Source organism: Vombatus ursinus, unplaced genomic scaffold (assembly GCF_900497805.2).
Source record: "Vombatus ursinus unplaced genomic scaffold, bare-nosed wombat genome assembly UNPS02014813.1, whole genome shotgun sequence".
In the NCBI taxonomy this organism is placed as follows: domain Eukaryota; kingdom Metazoa; phylum Chordata; class Mammalia; order Diprotodontia; family Vombatidae; genus Vombatus; species Vombatus ursinus.
In genome coordinates, this window is record NW_020954591.1 from 36128503 (window position 1) to 36152524 (window position 24022).

The window sequence follows — 24022 nt, forward strand, 5'->3', positions numbered from 1 at the left end:
ATATATATGTATATACTTATATATATAAAATCTTTTTTCTTTAACAAGAAGATACTTGATTGCTAGATATTTCTATTTTTTCCCAAGAAAGTTCTTGCTTTTGGTTATCCCATAATTAGTGTTCCTTAATATTTTAATTTTCACTTGTTCACTTTCATTTGAATAAGTTGTTTCTCCTCCCTTGTAAAACATACACCCTTTGAGTAGCAGTTTCTAAATAGGATAACTAGATTACTTCTTTTTCCTCAAGGTTTTCCAGCTTTACTTTATTTAAAAATTTTTTCCAATTACAAATTTGTATAGTCATGCAAAATTAATTCCTATGTTAGCCATATCCAATAAAAATAAAGAAAAAGAAAGAAAGAGAGCAACATAGGCTTCAGTCTGTAATATGAGTCCATCAGATCTATTTGGAGGTGGATAGTATGTTTTATCTTGAGTCCTTTGGAATTGTGTCAGGTCATTGTGTTGATTAGGGTTGCTTAAAATTGATTATCTTTACAATTTATTGTATAAACTGTTAGGCTGGCTTGATTCACTTCATTTTGCATAGGTTCATACAAATCTGATGTTTTTCTGAAACCATCCCATTCATCATTTCTTATACCACAGTAATATTCTATCATTCATATACCATAACTTGTTCAGCTAGAAATTCCCCAATCGATGGGCATTCCCTAAGTTTACAATTCTTTGACACCATAAAAATAGCTACTATAAATATTTTGGTATACGTAAGGCCTTTCCCTGTTTAAAGGATATAGACTTAGTAGTGGTATTGCTGGGTCAAAGGGTATGTGTAATTTAATTGCTTTTTAGGCATAGTTCCAAATTGCTTTCCAGAATGGTTAGACTAATTCATAGTTCCACCAACAGTGCATTAGTGTACCTGTTTTCCCACAGCCTTTCCAGGATTTTTAATTTTTCTTTTTTGTCATCTTTGCCAATCTGATGAGTACAGAGTGGTACCTCAGAGTTGTTTTAATTTGTATTTCTGTAATTATTAGTGATTTAGAGCATTTTTCCATCTCACTATTAATAGCTTAAATTTCTCTGAAAGCTACTTATTTGTATCCTTGACTTTTTATTTTGGGAATGGCTCCTTTTCTTATAAATTTGACTTACTACCATATATATTTTAGAAACAAGACTTTTATCAGATAAACTTGCTACAAAGATTTTTTTCTTGTCCTAATTTTAGCTGCATGGTCTTTGTGTAAAAACTTTTAAATTTTATTTAATCAAAATGACTCATTTTACTGCCATTGAACCTCCCTATCTTTTGTTTGCTCATGAAGTCTTTCCCTATTCATGGACCTGACAGATAATTTCTTCCATGCTCCACTAATTTGCTTTTGACAGCACCCTTTATGTCTAAATCATGTACCCATTTTGAGCTTATGTTGGTAGATGTTATGAGATATTTGTCTACATATTGCTCTATTGGTCTAGTTTCTCTTAGGTTGCTTTCTAGTTTTCCCAGTCTTTGTTGAATAGTGAGTTCTTGCCCCAATACCTGGGATCTTTGGGTTTTTCTAATACTACATTGCTGTGCTCATTTGTTTCTGTATGTTGTGTACCTAATCTATTCCATTTTTCTACCTTTCTATTTCTTACCTGGTACCAAATTGTTTTGATGATTACAGCTTTGTAGCATAGTTTGAGATGTTACTTCTAGGACCGGATCTCAGATTCCCATTCCCCCTTACTCCCCATTGATACCCTTTCATTGATATTCTTGATCTTTTGTTCCTCCAGATGAATTTTGTTGTTACTTTTGTAGCTCTATAAGGTAATTCTTTGGTAGTTTGTTTAGTATGACACTGAATAAGTAAATTAAGTCATGTTGTCATTTTTATTATATTGACTTAACCCTACACGAGCAAGTAATATTTCTCCAGTTATTTAGATATGTATTTGTAAGAAGAATGTTTTGTAATTGTGTTCTTGTAGTTCCTGTACGTGTCTTGGCAGCTAGGTTACCAAGTATTTTATACTATCCATAGTTATTTTAAATGGAATTTAAATCTATCTTTCCATCTCTTCCTGCTGGGTTTTATTGGTGATATAAAGAAATGTAGATGATTTGTGTGGGTTTATTTTATATCCTGCAATTTTACCGAAGTTGTTGTTTTCATTAGTTTTTTAGTTGACTATCTAGAGTTCTCTAAGTAAATCATATCATCGGCTAAAAGTGATAGTTTTCTTTCCTCTTTGTCTATGCCTATTCCTTCAATTTCTTTTATTGAGGTCTTATTTCTATAGCTAACATTTCTAGTACACTACTGTATTGAAGTGTAATGATGATGATAGACATCCTTGCCTCACCCTTGATCTTAGTGGAAAGGCTTCTAGCTTATCCTCATTACTGATAGTATTTGCTCTTGATTTTAGATAGATACTACTTACCATTTTAAGGAAAGCTCCATTTATTTCTATGCTTTGTAGCATTTTTTAACAGAAATGGGTGTTGTATTTTGCCAAAAGCTGTTTTCTGCATACATCTCAGCTTTACTTTATACATGCAGTGTTTCTTTATGGTTTTTTTCCCTCCTGTTTTCAGCACTCAATTTTCCAGTGTAACTTAAATATCTTACTTAGTAATATATGAGGTTATGCATCTGAGGGTTGTTGGTTATCTATTTGGGGTAAAACATGTAAGACACTTAAATTACCTTCCTATCTATGGTGTGAATATTTGACATAGTGGGACTCTTTTGACTCTAGTCTTCAAGACTAGACCTGGGAGCTTGTAGCTGCCTTGGGAAGTCTGTTTTGGGCCCGGATCATTTCCCTGGCCAAAGGATTCCTGCTTGGTTTGATTTCTAATCTACTTGAGGGGATTGTTTTTGAGTAGTCTCAATTTTATTGAACATACTGTCCCCCTCAAAGAATTACAGGATCACTAGGACCATGAATGAAATTTCTATTTCTTCTCCAAGGTCAGTTTTATGTCTTGGGTCTTAATTGTCCAATAATTTGAGGATCTAGCCTGCGTATACTTAATACCCTGCAGTGTCCATTTTCTGTATGCTGGAATGTTCTTGAGCTTATTGAGGACATCTGATTGTTATACAAGCTTTTTTCATCACCTCCTTTTTATAGCCTTTTTTCCAAGATCCTTTTTATTTTCAAGGAATCTGAAACCTCCCACCTCAGTTTCAAATGGGCCAGATGGAACCTGAACATTTTCCCTCACTTTCTTCTTTGCCTTTATCAAAGTTAAAACAGAAATATCAATCAAAAAAAGTTTGATGTTCATCCTTCCTAGTCCTTGTTGGCTGGGAAATATGTATGCCAACTGTCTTCCAACCTTATTAATCTTATTATTCTATAAAGAGGTGGAAAAAATCTCAACAGAGAAACCCATACATCGTTGATGGTAACCAGACATAAGATATATAAAAAGACTAGAATTAATGTCTGAATTAGACTTTATTCCAATGGATCTCACAGTGTTGTTTTTCTCACCATCTTCCAATCTCTTTTGTTCTATTTCACAACATCCTTTTTTTGGAGAATGATTTCTTTTTATAGATCCTCCTTACACTTAAATTTCCTGTATGTTCTTTTTCCATTCCTTCCTTACATTCATTTTGACTTGGACCACAGTTCTGTTCACTTGAAAGTACTAGTCTAAACTCTTGTCACTAGTTTTGGATATTGTAGTTACACTTTGTTGTTGTTGTTGAGTTTCAGTTATGTCTGACTCTTTGTGACCTCATTTGGGGATTTCTTGGCAAAGATACTGGAGTGGTTTGCCATCTCCTTCTGCAGTTCATTTTACAGATGAAGAAACTGAGTCAAATAGGGTTAAGTGACTTGTCCAGAGTCACACTGCTACTAAGTGTATGAACCTAGATTTGAACTCACAAAGATGAGTCTTCCTGACCCCAGGCCCAGCACTCTATCCACCATGCCACCTGGCTGTCTAAGACTTGGTTTACCCATGTACTTCTCCCTCAAGTCATATATATGTACATTAGAGATTTTAATCCCTAGGATCTGAATCAGGCGAACAGCATAACTGGATGTCATGCCAATAAATAATTACTCTTATTGGCTTTTGGAAAGAGCATTGGCCTGGGAGTTTAGGAGACTTGGGTGCTAGTCCTAGCTCTGTCATAATAGTTAGGGGTCCTTGGATAAATCACTTAACCTTTTTATACTTCATTTGAATATTTAATATAAAATAATACTTAATATAATTTGAATATTATTGTAACATTACTGTGCAGTGAACAGGGGATACAGAAAGGTGACATGTTAGGGAGCTTATATTTTATTTAGGAATATAGGAAATGAACTTAAAAGATAATAGAATAGTAGCATATAAGTACAAGTGAATATTATAGATAGTAATTGATATAGAAGTTCAGAAGAAAGGAGGGCTTTTTAGGATAGTCAAAAATGGTTAGGGAATGTTTCATGGAGGATTGGATCTGAACTGGACTTTAGAGGGGATGTGTAAAACAGATAAATGGGGAGAAGGTAAAATTGGTTTTCTATTCTAGACTGGGAAAACAAAATGGACAAAAATGTGGAAGTAGAAATGAATGAGGCATGTTTTGGGTACAAGGGAATAAACAAGTTTGGCTTAAAAATGAAGGGAGTATCAAGAGAGGCTGGAAAGGTAGAGGTCACATTGTTGATGGCCTTGAATGCCAGGTTAAAAATTTTTTACTTTGTCTTATAGTCAATAAAGAGTCATAGAGGTTTTACATCAGGGTGATATGATAAAAGCAGTTTTTAAGGAAAATTAAGCTGGTCATAGTATGCCGGACAATTTAGCATTGGGATGGGGAGGATTCCAGCTGCAGAGCTAGCAGGGCCTCAGAGATAGAGTTCACCCGCCTTATTTTACAAATGAGGAAACAGGCTCAGATACTTCAGGGCCCTTGCACGGCAGATCTTACATGAATAGTAAGTGGCAGAGCTGGGATTTGCACTCACGACCTTGGACTCCACATTTAGTTTTCTTTCTACTACATACAGTGCTTGCTTTACGTGAGTTGGCTGTTCTGCAGACCTCTACATAAAGAGGCTTTTATGTAATACTAATTTGCCTACTAATGGGGAGAAGACAGACACAGGGGGCCTCACGAGGGATGGGGGAGCAAAGGTCTCCACTCTCAGCAATGGAGATCTCAAGGCAACCCTCCACCCCCCAGTCTGCTGGTGGTGGCGGTCTCTTCACTCTTTGATTCTTCTACTTTCACTTAGAGGGTTTTTTTTTAGGCTTTTTTATTTTGGTGGTGATGGGGGTGCTCAGAGTGGTGAGCTGAGGGGCAGGAGCAGAGAGAGAGCACAGTACTGTATGCTGAAGTTAACATAAGTGTTTTTTTGGAATGTGGATTTCTTTCAGAATTCTTTATGTAAAGTATATTTGTATAATGCCAATTTAGTAAAGCAAGAACTGTCTGTATAGTACAGTGCTAATCTAGGGTATTAGTGAGGGCAACAGTGGTTGAGCAGTTGCTCATCTGTAAAATGAATTTTATTAGGTAGCCAGATTTCTCTCAGTATCAAAATCCCATCATTCTATGTTCCATATTCTGGAATATTATATAAATAGTTTTGATCCTTCAGATTCTGCATAGGGATATTCCTTCTTACCTGATGGCATGTGCTATCATTTTCCCATACATTAGTCTTCTTTCCTGCAGTAAATCTGTGACAGGTCAGGAAAAACCTGAAACAAAACCAGTTCTTGGTTTTGCCTTGTGACTGACTTGTTTGTGCTTGGCTGTCCCTGTTGCTTCTTATTTTTGATCTTCTGGAACTATCACTGTTCCATTCTTACTTTTCTCTTAAATAATTCACTTCCTGCAATTGCATCTACATTCCAATTTTCATCCTCACATGAAGCCAACTTGGCTTCTTAAGATTTAAGGAAGTTTAAGGGTTTAAACTTTAGGAAATCCCATACCTTTGGGAATTGGGGAGGCTTTCATACTGACAAAATATAGTTGTTATTTATGTGGGTCCTCCCTAATGTAGCCATTTGTACACTTTGATGGACTTTTATTATGGAAAGCAACAATACCTTAACTGATCTTTATAGTATGGGCAGGACCTTTAATGTCTAGGCTTGAGAAAATGTCCTTTTGGCTCCAGAAGCAGAGGAGCTGGTGCCTCCCTGTGGCTAGACTATAGTAGTGTAATGGAGGTATATTATGGAGAATCAAGGGTAGGAATTCATTGCAGCATCTCCTGTTTTCTGCAAGTAAAGTTGTGTGATAACTTATTTGGCTAGGGCCAAATGCTTAGCAGGAATGATTATAGTCTAGGTGTGTGTGGGTGACTGTAGAGACAGGGGTGTCTTTGGAATAAGAAAATATTTCCTCAGTCTTAATTTACTTAACTCTGGGCTTGACCTGAAGCAGTGAAGATCAGGGTGCTCAGAGTAGCTTAGAGGTACCAACAACAGTGTTTGTCCCAATTAGGTTACAGGCTGAAAAGGCCTGAGAGTGCTGCTCTTCTTATCCCTACTATGGCTGATAGAATAGTTAAGACGTAGAGCTTGAATCCTTGCTGTGAATTTCCCATCTAGGGGTACAGTCCTGGGACCATCATCACTCACAGCACCTTCAGACTTGGATTTCCTGGTTTTCACAGAGTTTAGTTTTATAGCTTTTCAGTAGTGGGGAAAAAAGCAAAAACAAAAACGAACAACTAAACATTATATATCATGGTTTAACTATGCTTCCTGATAGTATCCATGCTGACTTGTGATCTAATTCATTTCTATAAGAAAGGTGGGACCATCTCTATACCCATATAATATAAAGAGATCCTCAGTAGTTTTCTAGGGACTCTCAATTTTCTTTCTGACTGAGAGTGGCAGACAACTCCGATTTGCCTCATATTTGCAGGGATGGTTTCAGATGATTACTGGGCAGAGTAAAAAAAAGAGGAGAGTACATGACTGTGTACTTTCCTTTTATGATGTAGTTTTTGTGGATGGGCAGATAAGAGGAGAAATGGAATTGAGGCAGTATGGTCAGATGTTGGGGACATAAGAAATGCAGGTTTTGTTACTGATTATGACTTGATCTAACAAATACTGATTAGAACATTATGGTTAATGCATCAGGGAGATTGTCCAGTGGGGTTGAAACTGGTATACTAGCATTGTAATTTAAATATAAAATATTTTACTAACAAGATGGTGCTGGAGGGGAGGAATAAAGTAATGCAAGCATTAAAGAATACACACAGGATACAAAGAAAGGTAAAAGATAATTTCTGCTTTTGAAAAGTTTACAGTCTGTTGGGAAAAACAACATGAAAACAACTATGTAGAGACAAGATATATATAAGATAAGTTGAAATTAAGGCACTAGCATAAAGGGGGATCAGGAAAGGCTTCTTTAGAGGATGAGATGAAGTAAGCCAAGGAAAGCAGGAGGCAGAAATGAAGAGGGAAGAATATTTCAGGCATGAGGGACAGTCAATGAAAATGCCCAGAGTCTGGAGTATGTTCAAGGAACTACAAGGAGGCCAGAGTCACTGGATTGCAGAGTACATGGTGGGGAGTAAAGTGTAAGAAGACTGGAAAGGTAGAAGGCGATCAAAAGGGCTTTTAAAGTGCCAAACATAAGATTTTTTATTTTATCTTGGAGGTGACAGGGAGCTACTGGATTTTATTGAGTGAGTGTGTGTGTGTGTGTGTGTGTGTGAGAGACATGGTTAAATCTGCTCTTTAGGAGTATTAATTTGACAGTAGAGGAAGGACTGAAGTGGGGAGACACATGAAGCAGGGGGACCAACCAATAGGCTATTGCAATAGTCCAGGTGTGAGGTGATGAGGGCTTGCGTGAGGGTATTGGCAGTGTCACATGAGAGAGGGGGGTGAATGTGAGAGATAAAATCAACAGGATTTGGCAACAGATTGGATAAGTGACTGGGAGATGGTGGTACCTTTAACAACGATAAGGAAGTTAGGAAGAGAAGATGGTTTGGGGTGGGGGGTGGAGAAGACAATGAATTTAGTTTTGGGTATATTGAGTTTAAGATGTCTACAGGACATCCGGTTTGAGATATTTAAAAGGCAGCTGGGGAAGTGAGTCTGCAGGTCAGGAGACAGGGTTATGGCTGGAAAAGTAGGTCTGAGAATTACTGGCATAGAGATGATAATTGAAGAAGGGAAGCAAGTATTGCAGAAGGGTGATTAGTATGAGCAAAGTCAAAGAACTGGAAATGAGGTGGGGTGGAGGAATAAGTTATATGAAATGATTAAATTGAGGAAACGTAAGATTGGGGTGTTTGAGGGCATATCAACATGAATGTTTAAATTCCCTAGTATGAGGGCTAGAGTTGAGGAGAGAAAGATTGTGAGTCAAGCACTGAACTCATTGAAGAAAGAAAGGGGGCAGTGTGCTGAAGGTCAGTTCAACAGCTACCAGCATTTTGATTGGGCAGTAGATGGGGATTGAATGAACTTCAGAGGAGAGGTTACTGAATGAGTTACAAGAGGGCGAACTTGGAAGTGGCAATGGGGAGCAAGAAATATTCCAACATACCCACCTGAAAGTGCAAGGCCAGGGAGGTTGTATCATCAAGACAGAGCCCGGCCTCAGTGATAGAAGTTGTAGTGGGAAAGGAAAAGATTTAAGATGAAAACAAAATGTAAAACTATGAGACATAAATTCCAAAGAGCACATGGGGAAGGATGGATGGGTAGCTTTAGAGTAGGGCATATTGTGTGTGTGTGTGTGTGTGTGTGTGTGTGTGTGTATGGGGAGACAGCTGGGTTAAAGGACTGGGAGTCAGGCAATGGGGACAGAAAATAGGGTTTGAATGATGACAGTAGGAGTTTCACAAGGGTATGACTGTGGAGTTTGTTAATAATTTTAACCAAGTTTTCATTGTCTATAGGGCTTTGGCCTTAGGAAGGAGTCCTTTCAGGGCTTTAGGAAATTCAGGTGAGCAGATTTGTGCTGAGAAATGAAGGAATGGTGTTAGTCCCCTTCTCCAAAGGCAGGAAACGAGGCTAAAGACTTTGATAGAATGGCCTTTCTTACCTTCCTTAGAAGGGAGAGGTTCAGTGCTTGATGGAATGGCATTTCTCCTCTTCCCATGGGAGGCAGGAGACCTGCCAGGATGTAATGGCATTTTCTCCACTTACCCCAAAGTCAGGAGGCTGGTGCTTGATGGACACAGGTAAAGAAACAGATGGTAATTTTTGAGAGAGGAAAGCATTAACTGGAGGGATTACGGAAAGCTTTGTGGAGTTGACTCCTGAGACGACAGCCACTTCTTCCATAGGATCTTTCTGATCACTCCAGTTGGTGATGCTCTTTCCTGTCACCCCATTCTTCGCTACCCTAATGATCACCCTCTCTTCCAGAATTTCTTTATGTTATTGTTATGTTATGTTCTTTATGTTTATTTCTATATGTTACAAGCGCCTTGTGTATATATATAAATCTGTGTGTGTGTGTGTGTGTGTGTGTATAAACACACACATATCTATCTCACAGCATCTCACATATATAGCTTACCTAGATTTTAGCAGAGTACTTGATAAATTATCTCTTCCTATTCTTGTGGAAAAGAGAGCTAGAAGTAACTAGATGACAATACAATTTAGATGGAATCAGAACTCTAGTTAAAAGTCTAGACTTAAAGAGTAATTGTTAGAATAAAAACTCCCTGAGGATAGGGACTATTTCATTTTTGCTTTTGTATCTCCAGTACTTGGCACAATGTCTGACACATAGTGGGCATCTAATAAGTGCTTGTATAGATTTATTGGTTCAAAGACAACTTAGCAGGTCTCCAGTGTATCCCAGGGATCTCTGCTTGGCCCTATTCTGTTTAACATTTGGGTAAAAGCATAGATGACACGTTTATCAAATTTGCAAATGACAAAGCTGGGACAGAACTAGGATCCAAAAATGTCTTGACAGGCTTAGAGCATTGGTTTGAATCTAATAAGATAAAACTCAGTGGAGATAAATGTTAAATCTTACATTTGTATTGAAAAGTAAAATTCACAATTACAAGATGGGAAAGCCATGGTTAGAAGGTAGTTTGTCTGAAAAAGATCTGGAGTTTTAGTCCACAGTAAACTCAAGATATGTCAGCAGTGTGATAGATAAGGCATCCAAAATGGCCCAAAATGGCTTTGGACATTGAAGAGTCCTATCTCTTAGGAGTAAGGAGGTAATAAAGATTTCCTCTATAAGTTTGGTTAGGCCACATTTTAAGTATTATATTCAGGTCTGGGTGCCATAGTTTGATGACTGAGAGCATCTGGAGAGTAACTAGGATGAAGACAGGCTTTGAGTCCATGCCATGTAAAGATCAGTTGGAGGAACTAAGAATGTTTAGCATGGAGAAGATAAAAAAAATTAAATATTGTTTTAAAATACTTGAAGGGCTGTCATATGAAAGAGGGATTTATATTTGGTCTGTTTGGCTTGAGACAGCAAAACTAGGAACAATAAATGGCAATTTATTGCTATAAAGCTATAAAGCGCACTTTTAGGCTTAAGATTAGGACTAACTTCTTACTTAGTAGAGCTGTCCAAAAATGGTGGAAAGTGTTCAAAGCAGAGGCCAGATGATCATATGAGGGATGCTGTATTGGGCATTCTTGGGCAGGTAAAGGAGGGTTATGAGATGGACTAAGGTAGCCCCCCCAAACCCTTCCAACTCTAAAATTCCTTGATTCTGTGATTCTTCTATGATGTCTTCCTTCTCTACTCTATCCCAAGTGACCTCTGCTTTCTTTGAAACTCATAGCACCGTCTGTACCTTTTGTTGGGCATTTAATCATACAGAAGGGACCATATCTTATACTTTACATCCTCCAAACTACCTAACTCAGTGATAACAGTTGAATGAGAAGTCACATAAGAAAGAGTCCTTCTAGTGGGGAAAAGATTATCAGTTTGTAAATCCTAGGATGTTACTTTGAACATTGTTTTTCTTCTTTAGTTATCTACAACTATGTCTAAGGAGGAGGATTATGGATTCCCAAGAGTCCGTTGGCATCAAACAGCTGATCTTGGCTATGTCCCCAATGTGAGGATGCCCAATACCTTCATGGCTGTGGCAATGGACCTCTGTGACAGAGATTCTCCTTTTGGGAGGTACAAGTTTTGGACTTGGCTTGAATAATGTGTGAGCATTTTGTCCTGAAGCATGGCCACCAGTGTTCATTTTGAAAAAAGAAGAGTAATGGGCCCAGGGCTGTCTGGGAAAGAGGATGTTGTGGGGGAAATGGGAAACTATAATGTAATATGAGTCAGAAACCAGATAGCTTTAGGTTAGAGGGGGAGGTTAGGGGTGGGGAACACCTAGGGGAGCAGCTGACCTAGATGAATCTCTTTGTTGAAACTAGGACCCTCTAGTTACTTTGATACCTGAACCGAAATGTACCTGTTCAAGGAGCAGTCATAATTTTTGGTGAGAGGGAGCTTGAGGCCTCACCTGAGTTTACTATAAAATCTTTCTGTCACCTCAGTTCAGTGCCATCCATCAGTTTAAGGAGAAAGGGCACCAAGCCACACCTTTTGGATCCCACTCACCATAATTGTGCTTAACAGTCTTGAGCTACAGATGACTGCCCAGTAGATCCAACCAACTATGTCCTATTTGGAAAATGCTGTAGATGTTTATTTTTTTAGCTCATTGAATTCTTTAAACCTGTATTCCTTTCCATGTTCTTTCTTATAGCATTCACCCTAGAGATAAACAGACTGTGGCCTACAGATTGCATTTGGGGGCCCGTGCTGTAGCTTATGGAGAGAAGATGCTTCCTTTTCAGGGTCCGTTGCCTGAAAAGATAGAAATCTTAGCTGACAAGGAACTTCTCAAACTTGAATACCACCAGAAAATCCAAGTGCAGAAGCAGGATGACAAGATCTATGAGGTGAGGCATAGGAAAACAAATGGAGATCTGACAAACTCACCAAGGGTCTCAGAGTCCTGTATATTTAATTGTAACATTTCTGTGGGTCAGGACTATTAGCAAGAGTGAAATGTACAACATATGTGACAAATATTAGCAAGCTGAACATGTAACAAATTGAAGGCAAATCTTATAGGAGGGAAACAATAGAAAATGGGGTCATATGTAAACTAGTCTTACTTTCTCTGTGATATTGTAATGAGCTTTGTATAGGTCATGTACCTAAAGGCACTCCTGACTTTGGAATATTAACCTCATGCTTTGACTGACTCTGATAGTTTAAAATTTTATTAGTGATTATTTTGTGTTAATCAGGTCCTCTTTTAAAATGCAAATGTCCTTATGCTTTGACAATTAGCTAGCTATATCTTAGTATACAATTAGTCATAGCATTTACAGTTGCAGGAAACAGACACCCAGAGATGAAGTGATTTGTCCAAGGCCACACAGTAGATAGCAATTAGGATTTGAACCTAGGTGTTCAGATTCTAAATCCACTTTTTTTGGAATTGCAGAATGTTTTTTTTTCAGTTTGTCACATTTTTTTTTTCCTCCCATAACTAGCCTAGGGATGTGGAGGCTTTGATGAAGGAAGAGTTAATTTTGGCATATAGGGTACTCTTTGGAGGAGGTAGTAGTGAAGATGAAAAGGTTAGATTTGGAGGCCAAGGCCCTGGGTTCAAATTCCAACTTTATAATTTATTGTTTGATCTTGAGCAAATCACTTAACTTCTCTGGGCCTCAGTTTCCTCATCTGCAAAATAAGGGGTTTAGACTATATGACCTCTAAGGTTTCCTCTTCCCTATGAGCCTACACAGACGGAAGTACTAAAACATGGGGGAAAAGGTTGAAGGGAAAATGGAAGATGCCAAATGCAGAGTAAACTCTGTCAACACAGAAATTTTGTTTGCCCACCTCTGGAGCCACAGTCATCATTACTGTTTGTGCCAGCTGCTCATATTTGGCTTTCATCCACCTAGATAGCCTCACCTGTGTTTAGGTTGTCTCACCCCCCTCCCCATGCTCTTTTTGAGGTCAGAGACTTGTCATTTTTGTCCTTATATCTTGAGTATTTAGCACAGTGTAGCTAACAACATATCAGGTGTTTCAATAAATTCTTGGTGATAAGACCACGATTTGTGAAGGCTACTTTTGACTTAGGTGTGATGTCCAGGTGATCTTTGTTCATCTTAGATCCTCTCATTTACTAGGAACCACAGGTTTTGGTCAAGACTGATCTTTAGCTTATTTATTATGTGTCAATGCTATCAGTCTCCTTAGTTGGGGACTTAAGTCTACTACCTAAAGAAGGTTCCTTGTTTTCCAGTGCTTCCTTCCTTATCCCTTTTTTAGTTCCTTAAGAAGCAACCAGAGACTGCAATTGTTTGCTGTCATAAGAAGCTATCCTTAAATTTTCTTCTGTGATATATATACTTCTTCCTTGATTTATATAGCAGGGTCACTTCCAAAATTACATTCTTAGCACCTGCCTGAGATTCCTGAGACCTTGAATATGAAAGCTTTGCTAGATATTACCCATTGGTGCTAGCTAGTCAATAGTGGTGGCCTCTGCTCCAGACTTTTATTTTTGGATGAATGAAAAACACTGACTATGCCAAGTACTGTGTAATGCACCAGGGATAGAGTATTCTAGTTGTTTTAACTATAAAGATTTGTTTCTCTTCTTGCTTTGTATTCCTAGTTAATGTAAGAAATGCGTTCTTGACCAGGAGCTACTCTTCTCTCCTCTGTTATTACTGGGTGGACAACTAGCCCTAGTCTTTGGGGATTTCTTGAAACCTGTCGGACCTGACGAAATCTGATTATCTGACTGGTTCTGTTCTTGTTTCAGATCTCATGCTGCAATAACCATCAGTGTAAGTGGATTCCAGTCCCTATGGGCAACTCCTCCTCCCAGACTCTAGCCCTTAAAATTGATTCCTGTTATGGCACTGTGACTGCTCTCCGCTATGCCTGGACTACGTGGCCATGTGAATACAAACAGTGTCCCATTTACAATCCTAGCAGTGCCCTGCCAGCCCCACCATTCATCATAGTCATTCCAAGTTAAGACTCCTGGCTGTGCAAAATTTGGGAAGGAAAAGGAATGAAAAAGAATAATTGATTTGGGTTGAGATTTCATTTTAATTTAGTTTTTATTAGATCCTGGATGAAATGCTCAGGTCTTAAATTCTGGTCTGGTTTTCTATAAACAATCATGGGTGGAACCTTTAAGAAGTTAGCCAGAGAAGCACTGAGGTGGCACAGTGGATTGAGCACTGGCCTTGGAGTCAGGAGAACCTGAGTTCAAATCTGGCCTCAGACACTTACTAGCTGTATGTTCCTGGGTAAGTCACTTAACCCCGACTACCTTAAACAACAACAAAAACAAAAACAAAAAAACCACCAGCCAGAACTGAGCAAATTTAATATTTTAGGTAGAAAGTATCACTAGTATTGATGTTTTCTCATGAAAGTTTTTCACATTCACATTGTGAGAAATAGTTTGGGAGGCACTGTTCTAAATTTAAATGCTGTAGGAAAGCCCAGTGTTTAAGAAAAATGATTTGCTTTAAAGCAAAATTATCACCTATTTTTTCTGTCTCTAAATTTTGGGTTTTTGTATATTATATTTCTAAAAGAAGGCAAATCTTTAAGATGATAAGCAATATAAAAATAAAGTTATTTTGGTAATCCTAGGGTGTTTTTTTTCTTATATCTGCCTACTTTATTAGGAATCTATGCTTTATATCAACTTATGTGGTGCTTTTAAGATTTATAAAATACTTTCCTTATAACCCTTGTATCATCCGTGTTTTACAGATGAAGAAATTGTGAAGCTGCCCATAGTCACATAGCAAATCAGGTGGGGTTTGAACCCAGGTCTTCTGATTCCAAATATAATGTTCTTTCTACTACCCTGTTCAAACCATAGATTAGATACTTCTTATATTACTAGTTAACTTAAAACCTTATTAAGCCAGGTTTTATCAAGTACTATTTAAAGCAATCTGATGATTGACAGAATACTATATTTATTCCTAACCTTTTTAGCAGAAATTGTACTACTGAAATAGGATAAGTATCCCATCTTATTTGGTGGTGTTCAGAATAAACAGAGTGTGTGGAATACACAGGGATCAATGGCTGTTGGCTATCGGGATTGTTAAGAGGGTAAATCTGTAGGGCTGCTGTAAGAAGTTTGGAGTAGGCAGTGGAGGCTCGAGACTAGTTAGCTCATGCAGCGAGACCTAGGAAACCATTCTTGTCAGTACCTAGTGATGTCTAGAACAGAATGTAGTCTAGGAACCAAGAAGCCGGAGCTTGGACGGGGTGATCAAAGCTCAGACTTTCAGTACTGTCTCTAGGGAAGTGGCAGAAGAGATAAGGAAACTGCTGACTAAGCATGGGCCAGACTTCTCTTGCCTCTATGTGTAAGGCTCTCGCTTTCAATGAAGTCTTACCATAAAAATGAGGTAGTAATTTGGGCCAAAGGAAGAATTCAGATCAATATATAGATAACTAGCTGATAAGCTGTTAGCCTTGCCAAATCAGAATCATTATCTTTTTCTGTAACATGAGCTTTAGCAAAATGAATTACGTGAAGGAGAGGAATTCACTTTAGCCTTAGGCAGAAGCAGCAGCAACTGCAGGAAAGTGAGATCCTGATTACAACATTTTGAAAACAAAGAAGGAATGACAAGAAAAGTTTATTACAAAAGATAAAAACAGTCAAAGTCTTTTACCAGGTAAAATCATTGCCAAGAGATCTTCTATGATACAATGATAAAGGATGTTAATGCTTCCATCATCGTAGGTGGGTTCTGCTACTTTCGTATGTTTAAGTTTTATCTTAACTTAAAAAATGTCACCATGAAAAGCCTGGTAAATCTCTGCTGCCTTGTTCAGTCTGAGGACTGGGATGGAGACTTAATGTGCTGTAGGTGGGTGGCTGGCAGGGGCTCATGTGTCAGGAACATGGGCTGATAAGATGACACAAATGATGCAGGCTGGAGCCCTGGGAGATCCAGAGATCCTGGAAAAACAATATAAATTCTACTGCTATCTGGGAATGCCAGGTCACAATTCTGGTAACATAGGTAAAATAGGCCTTTGCAATCAATTCTCTTACATCCTTCACTTCATTTTGTCAGGACTGTCTTCCCAGTGTAGTACAGAGGGCTGTTTTTTATATAGGAAGAAGCTAAGGGCCCGAGATGTGAAGGGACAATTAAGGTCACAGTGAATTATAGGCAACAGCATAATTCGAATTTAGTCCTCTAGCTCCTTAGATAAGGGCTCTAATGTAGACTATGCTGTTTGACCAGGCTCAATTATGTAAAGAATATGATGCTGTGCATTTGTGGCGAGACAGTCCAAAAAGGCAGAACCAGAACCAATCCCTAAATATCTTTAGCTCGTTCATTTGTTACAGAGACTGAGGTTTTCAATGCCCTTCCTTGGCAGTATCTCAGGAAAATTGACAGGGAACAGTTTTCCTTAGATCCTTGGGACTGAGATGCTAATTCTAGCAACTGTGCTAGAAAGCCGCTCAAAGCAGTAAATTCTATCACCTAAGACTTGACTCTACTTTCAGTTCATACCATACAAAGCTTTTGCTTATATGATGCCAAACTATGGGCAGAGCGATAGGGTGGGTGAAAGTTTGATAATTTCAACAAGAAAAACAAAAGTGAGAGAAGTTACCTGGGAGAATGGGATCATTGTGATCTTCTTCAAAGGCCTGTCTCTGAAAGGCCTCAAAGCTCATAGTTGCATCATTGTCTGGCAGCCCCTGCGGGACCTGACCATCCCCAGGTTTATACACATCAAACTTCACCCATTGGTAACTGTAGGATCAGAGGGAGCATTCTTGTGAGCAATACGATCTCTGTTCCCCTAACAATTTTATTATACATTTGGGTACTATGTTTTTATGAACATCCTTCAACATCCAGATCCGTATCCCTTCAGTACATCTGGATACTCCCTACCCCACTATATTACCTATTGTAGATAAAAGAAAAAGACTGGCATATTTAGAGTCCTAGTTTAGCCTTAGATTCTCTGGTCAATTGACTGCTATAGTTCTTGCTCACTTAGGAAAGTGGATGTGGCCACACTCACTTGACACATTTCCGAGCTCCTGGACAACTCTGGATCAGGTTGTGGATGGTTGGATGAGAAAACCCAAAGAAATCAGCTCCAGATGGAAGTACATTGGGAAGTAGCTTCCCCCTAAATAGCAAGGGGAAAAATTGGAATAGCCTATTCAAGAGGACAAAGATCCAAGAGATAGGAAATAAGACCTCAGTCCAGAGCTGAGAGCAAAGAAAAATGCCTCACTGTTCCAATACATTCTATTTTGCCCACCAGTGGGCTAACTCACCGAGCTGCACTGATGGTCTTGAGTAGTTCAGAATGACAGGCATTTGCAGAAGAGCCCACAATGGCATTCTCAGGGTCATCCTCAGGCACAATTTCAAACTGGGAAAAATGATGATGGAGTAGTTCAGGTAGATTTCCCAAGGAGGGCGAAAATACAAATCATGCTACTCTTGTAAATATACCTCACTGTGGAATCTGGAGCTACTCTACCTCACAATGGACACTGGGTAAGAATGCTTCTCTCAAAGGATGGCCACAGGACAAGATAAGGACCCAGATATACCTGGGAAGGCTCAGCTGGTTTGTGGACCATTAATTTTTTAGAGTGGTCAGGCACGCTTGGTATATTCCCAGCACTCCAGCAAAGTTCAGACCCTCCACTCAATCTCATAGTTTTAACCTAAGTAAAAACTGGTCAACGAAGTTTAAGAATTTAAAACCTGGGTCCAGGAAATAGTGATGATTGGGAAATTGGACAATACCATATCTGTGCTTTATGCAGAAAAATGGAAAAGAGGGTTAGGAGTTATATATTCCAGCTTAGTTTCTTTCATAGCCCACCATGAGGTCCAAGTGGGTCAAACTACTCCTGACCCTATGTGGCCCTGAGCTTCTTAAAGTGGCAGGCCATACTTTGAACACTCACTGTAGCTACAGGTATATATATATATATATATATGTATTCCTAGAAGAGCTAGTACCTGGGGCTGCATACCACCATCCTTGATTTGACAGGTGTACAAACACTTCTCGTCTGGGCACTTCATACTGGCATACACTCGGGTACTGCAGAAACCCACAGGATAGAGAGCGCCTTCATCGTGGAAGCCAGGTCGATCAGTGATGATCTATAGTAAAAAGGACCCCCCCACCCCCACAAGATTTTTGGTCATAACTCAGGGCCACCTGGACCTGACAAATAGTGACTCATATCCCTGGAGTGTGTGTATATAGAAAACTGACTTGGTCTCCTAGGGACTAGTTTTCTAGGAATGGTATGGATTGGCAAGGGGTTACTTGCTAATGGGAACAGACCAGAAATTCTCACTGACATTTAATCCCATTCCCAAATTTAGCTGATCACCCTTTCTACCCACCACTGGTCTCACTCACCTCCCCTAGGCTATAAACTGTTAGACCCCCTAGTCCGATGGGAAACACAGGCCGTCCTGAGGGATCCAGGGCAATGGGCTGAACCAGCTTGCGAGCACCTCCCTCCATTTTCTTTTTCTTGGATGCTTTCTTCAGAACTGAAACGCAAACCTAGGGTCACCCACTTTAGGCCCCTTGTACTGAGGAAAGGGGCAGAACTTACATGTGGAAGCTACAGAAAAGTTTTCTGGCTCTACATATTGCTTGGGCACTGATTTCTCCTCAGGCCCTTAGTGTCCTTACTAATTCATTGTCATAACCAACAACTTGTCATAATCAACGAGAGCTTCAATTTCATTATCTAAAATTTGGAAAGCCAGAAGAGTTTTTCTAAAAGTGATCTATTCTCTAAGGACTGTAACTCTCTATCCAAAAGAGATGGGAGCCCAGCTTTTTTTCTTTATGTCTAATCTGAATTTCTTCCCATCAGTTCTAAGGTGTTTTGGTGGTAGTATGTAGACACTAGTCACAGTGTCGGGTATCTGCTATGAATGTGTGAGAAAAATGGTAGACTGACATCCTTAGGTAAAGTACCTTCCACTTTGTTGTTTTCTTTTCCTTTTTCTTTTTTTTCCTTCTTGGGTTTCTTCCCAAATGGTTCTTCAACCACAGAGCTGGATACAGGAACAGGTCCAGCTCCTTGAATGGGACCCACGGAAGTGGCCACACCATAACTCAAAGGGAGGTTAGAATTGTGGGTGTTTGCTACAGTCTGGGTCTCGCCCCCTTCAGTCAGAGTTTGCAGCTGGAGTAGTTTTTTCAGGAGGTACCTTATATGGTGGTGAAGGGGCAAAACAAAACAAAAAAAGATATAGGTATGGTGTATGCTTTATTTTCTCAAAGTTACATTTGAACTTTAGGCACTAGAGAATACTAGAATTGTGTACAACAATGTCAACCTTATATAGTAGAAAGAGCACTGGCTCTGCAGTCAGAAGATCTGGATTCAAATCCCAGCTCTGCTTTTAACTAACTATGGGACTTAGGTTAATATATCACCTCTCAGAGTAGTTTCTTCATCTGTAATCAAAGAATAATAGTATTTGAACTACCTACCTCAAAGGGTTGTTGGGTACATGCTTTGTAAACCTTAAGACCTTCTATGAGCTATTAGTATTATATGGGGTAGGTGGGTGGGGGGAAGGGAAGGAGACTGATACTAGAGATAAGGTACAGCCCCACAGAAGATCCAAAAGATTAAAAAAGTCAGCAATAGGTGATCAGCCCCTCTCCCCTTTGTCCCTAGGATTCCTTCAGACATGTTAATTCTTGAGGGGCAGGGACCATATCTTTGTATTCCCTACAACGTAGAGATTTACATGTTATGAGGCACTCAACAGGGCAGCTAGGTACTGGGCCTGGAATATGGAAGACTTGAGTTCAAATCTGCTCTCAGATACTTACTAGATGTGTGACCCTGGGCAAGTCACTTAACCCTGTTTGCCTCAGTTTCTCCTCTGTAAAATGGGCTGGAGAAGGAAATGGTAAACTACTCCAGTATCTTCGCCAACAAAACCCCAAGTGGGGTCATGAACGGCCAGACAGGACCGAACAAGAAGCACTCAACAAATATTTGTTACGTGAATACTATGGTCTCTTTATGCTTCAGTCTCCTAGTCAGAGTATACTTATTTATATTCTCTACCAAATCAACTCTAGTGGTTCCCAATTATCTCTAGGATCAAATATAAAGTCCTGTGTTTGGCTTTTAAAGTCTTCCACAACCTGGCTCCTTTACTCTCCGATCAGTGACACTGGCCTCCTTATGTTCCTCACATATGACACTATCTCTTGATTCTGTGCCTTTCCACTACTGTTCCCAGTGTCTGGAATTGTCTCTCTCCTCTTCTGTCTCTTGGTTTCCCTGGTTTTAATCAAGATTCAATTCAAATGCCACCTTCTGCAGGAGGTCTTTTCTACTGCTCCTCCCTCTGCCCCTGCCCCCAACCCCAAGATTACCTTCCATTTACACAACATACACCTTTGTAGGTACAATTTTTGCCTGTTGTCTCTAGCATTAGAATATGATCTTCTCAAGAGCAGAACTTACGTTCTTTGTATCTCCAGAGTTTAGCAGTTTTTGGCACTAGAGCTTAATAAATGCTTGTTGAAAACTGACTCACTATTCAAGAAAAGCCTATATGCCTAGGGTCTTCTGCCATGTACTCAAGTCCCAGAGGAAAAAAAAAATCTTAGATCATTCTGTATAACCCACTAAAAATGTGGTTTGTAACCATGAAATGTAGCTGACTCACCTTCTTTCTTCTTTTGCTTTGATAAACTTTTCCTCCAGGCGGGCAATTTCATCACAAATAGCTGCATTTTCCTTTAGGAAAAATTTTGAAAAGCATCATCACTTAAGCAGAATCAGGAATAAAAGGTACAAGCCAGGAAGTTAAGAAATATGGTTAAAGGTATGGGATGTTATTTAAATTTTCATGGCTGGGGCATCTACTGAAGCTTAAGGAGAAAACGGGAACAAGGTTCCCTATTGGGTGACAGACAAGGAAGAGTTCTACAATGAGACCCTTAGAAGGTATTCACAGCAAGGTATCTGTTCAAACCTTTAATATGTGAACGCCAGAATAATGTAACTAAAGCTTAAGTCTGTTTCATGAGGCTCTGCCATTTCCTACAGTCCTCCAGGTGCGGTGACTTTTTGGAGTGTAGTAGACCTCAAATAACAAAGCATTTCACGAACCTAGTTGCTCAAGGGTACTCCAGCTGCTCCCAGGCCTTAGGAAGAACACTTAGAGAAGCAACAAAACAAAACTCAACATCTTACATTAAATAAATCCATTTCCGTATCTCTTTTTCAAATTTCTAGGAAAAAAAGTTTGGAACCTTTCGGTAGGATGAAAAAAGGAGTGGGACACAGAATATCATGGGGAGTTGTCACCAGATTTTCACTCCCCACGATAAATAAAATAGTGTGACCTGCCAAATGCCCCAGCTTTTGGAAAAGGATGGGACTTTTGCAGGGAAGCGAGTTCTTGAGAGAAAACTCAGAGGTTCATCTTTGGGACAAGGAGCTTTGTTCTGGGAGGTGGGGCGGCTGGGCCTGGCGGGGACTGGACGCCGTGGGCAGGAGGACTCACAAACACCGTGGCCTTGGCTGCCTTCCGCAGCCGGAGATACTTCAGTCGGTACTTCTCGTTCTGACTCTTCTTTGGGGGCTTTTTCATCCTGGGCTTGCTCGCTTGCAGCGGGGATAGAGGAGAGGAGGCGAAGCCGTCCAGGAGGCTCATGACCCGGCTCGGCCGCCGGGGCTCCAGAGAGCGCGTTCCGGAGGCCCCCCCTGGGCTCGCGGCATCGGCTTCTGCCCCCGAGTGAAGGAGGAGAGAACGGCTTACCGGCTCCGAGTCCGTAGAGGCCGCGAGGGGCCCGAAAACAGCTGCCCAGGCCCTCTGTACAGTTCCGGCTCTGCGCTTCCGGGTCCCGCAGTCACCGGAAGGGACCAGGACTTAGAGGAAGTGACGTTTGCTGCCCGGAATGCATGCGCCCCCTGGCGGCTGAGGCCCGCGAGGCTGGCTCGGCGACCTTGGAGCGGACAGTTGGCGGTGGCACGTGGGATCTGCGGTTGCGCGGCCGCGGATGGGAACCGCAGCTCTCCTTCCGAGGCCGAGAACTGCAGATGGGAAGGCGGGGAGGACCCATGCCCCAGGATGGGTTGTCGGAGCCCGGGAGGGCGGCCCCTCCCTCGCCCGCCTCGTCTCCCGCCCCTCCCCCCACAGATTTCTGTCTAGACCCTGGGCCCTGCCCCTAGACCTTGGGCCGTCTATCCTCCCCAGTCCTTTTGGGGTCAAACATCGTGGATCAAAGATCTAAGTCTCTGACCTCATCTGACATAGAAGGGGGTCCCCAAAGTATTAGGGTGGTTAAGCTGCCCTGTATTTGGTATCCAGAACTTGTGAACAGTTCACATATATTTGAACACAAGGCTGGGGAAAGTGCCCGAACTGGGATTTCATCAGTCAAAATAAGATATGACAGTCACAAAACACTCCGGTGTCCCCGGATTAATGAGAAAAAGCTGCTATGAGCCCGAGGTTAGCTCTAGAACTTTATTGGGCGATGAAAAACTCAAAAACAAGGTGGAAGTGGGGTGCAGAGCTAGTGGAACCCGCTGCAGTTGTGAGCAGCTCGCTATACCCGACTATGTATGATACAGAATCCGATGAACAGAGCTGGACAACGTCCTCAGATGAATAAACTGAGGCCTGGCAGTGGTGTCCTGACTTGAACAAAGTTAAGTAGCTCCACTGTGATTTCATTAGCCTGATTACTCTAACTTTCTAGATTAGTTTTTGGAATTTTTGTCTGTAGGGATTATTACCAGCTATGAAAAAAAACACCCCCAAATCGTACAGTTTGAGTGTTCTAGAACACTGGGAAAAACTGCTGCAGAGTGATTGAGCAAAACTAGGAGACCAGTTTTAGAATAGGACCTAATGATAAATCAGGAGTCCAAGAGAATGAAGATGAAATGACATTCACCTCCTGACAGAGACGTAATTTAGACTTGGCTAATGTGGGAATTTGTTTAGTTCAACCCTGAAGCTATATATTAAGGGCTTGATTTTTCTTTTCCTTTTTAACTTGCTTATAGGTCGAGGGATGATAATGGGAAGGATAGATAAATTTTAAAAATGCTTAATTTAAAAAATAAAAATAGCAAATTAAAAAAAAACACTGCCCATTTTATTGTAATTACACATTTGATGATATGTTGTTAATTCAGTCAGGTCCCACTCTTTGTGACCCCATTTGGGATTTTCTTGTTAAAGATACTGGAATAGTTTGCTGTTTCCTTCTCCAGCTCATTTTACAGATGAGGAAACTGAGACAAATAGGGTTAAGTGACTTGCCCAGAGTCATACAGCTAATGAGTGTCTGAGGCTGAATTTGAACTTGGATCCTCTTGATTCCAGGCTGGGCCCTCTATGCACTGTGCCATCTAGCTGCCCATTTAATGATATAGAGTTATAGAATCAGCAGCCTGTAAATGGTGGTAGGAAGTTTCAATGTTTGTTTAATATTTTTGTCAGCTGCCTGATTTATTTTTGGCCTAGCATTCTTTCAGGTCCCTAGACCAGTAGACTGTATGCTTATTTGCATGGCTCCTGCTTGCACCCACGTATAGAGGGCAGGAAAGATGTCTCTGATACAGCTTTCAGGCTGCTTTGAACTAATGGATCTCAACAGTCTCCATATAGGAAAGTTTAGAATCTGGGTCTGATTCTTTCTCCTGACGCAGTGTTTGAAGGATCATTGGTCCTTGGGTGGAAAAGCAATCTATTACAAGCCAATTTCATGAATTTTAGGTAAAAAGTTCTAGGAATCGAATATATAATTTTCTTCTGATTCCAGAAGCTGTATTGCTGGTTTGAATTACATATGTAACCATTTTCTGCAGAAACCTAAGAAGTGTATAGCTGTAAAGAAGAATTTATAATACAAAGGTAAGTTGACTTCTTGCCACCTTCTCTTCCTCCCCATCCACAGCAAAAAGGAATTTATCTCTAGAAATTTAGATTCCAGTGAAGGTTAGATTAAGC

General features: G+C 40.1%; 2 protein-coding genes across 4 annotated transcripts in view; one reads left to right on the forward strand and one right to left on the reverse strand.

Moving 5' to 3' along the window:
• Positions 1-14256, forward strand: part of SIAE (sialic acid acetylesterase) — a 44479-nt gene extending 30223 nt beyond the window's left edge. For all 3 annotated transcript variants that reach the window (XM_027877581.1, XM_027877579.1, XM_027877580.1), the window contains 3 exons: positions 10948-11102; positions 11689-11884; positions 13777-14256. In XM_027877581.1, the coding sequence (XP_027733382.1) occupies positions 10948-11102; positions 11689-11884; positions 13777-13995 (570 nt within the window). In that variant the 3' untranslated portion in view covers positions 13996-14256. The remainder of the gene's footprint in view (positions 1-10947; positions 11103-11688; positions 11885-13776) is intronic.
• Positions 14257-15618: 1362 nt separating this feature from the next.
• On the reverse strand, positions 15619-21804 carry TBRG1 (transforming growth factor beta regulator 1). The gene is made up of 9 exons (XM_027877582.1): positions 21563-21804; positions 20720-20790; positions 18999-19234; positions 18426-18562; positions 18014-18160; positions 17314-17411; positions 17052-17162; positions 16632-16774; positions 15619-15960 (listed from the first exon to the last, which is right to left on the reverse strand). Exons 1-9 carry the CDS (start codon positions 21710-21712, stop codon positions 15830-15832), a joined length of 1224 nt encoding a protein of 407 aa, XP_027733383.1. The 5' UTR covers positions 21713-21804; the 3' UTR covers positions 15619-15829.
• Positions 21805-24022: the final 2218 nt, after the last annotated feature.

Bases quoted from the DNA above. Each gene is read 5' to 3' on its own strand.
- TBRG1 (XM_027877582.1), bottom strand. From the start codon at position 21,712: ATGAGCCTCCTGGACGGCTTCGCCTCCTCTCCTCTATCCCCGCTGCAA. The intron at 19,235-20,719 runs GTGAGTCAGCTA...CCACCATATAAG, and splicing joins AAAGCAAAAGAAGAAAGAAG to GTACCTCCTGAAAAAACTAC. The intron at 18,161-18,425 runs GTGAGTGAGACC...TTTTTACTATAG, and splicing joins CAGTTTATAGCCTAGGGGAG to ATCATCACTGATCGACCTGG.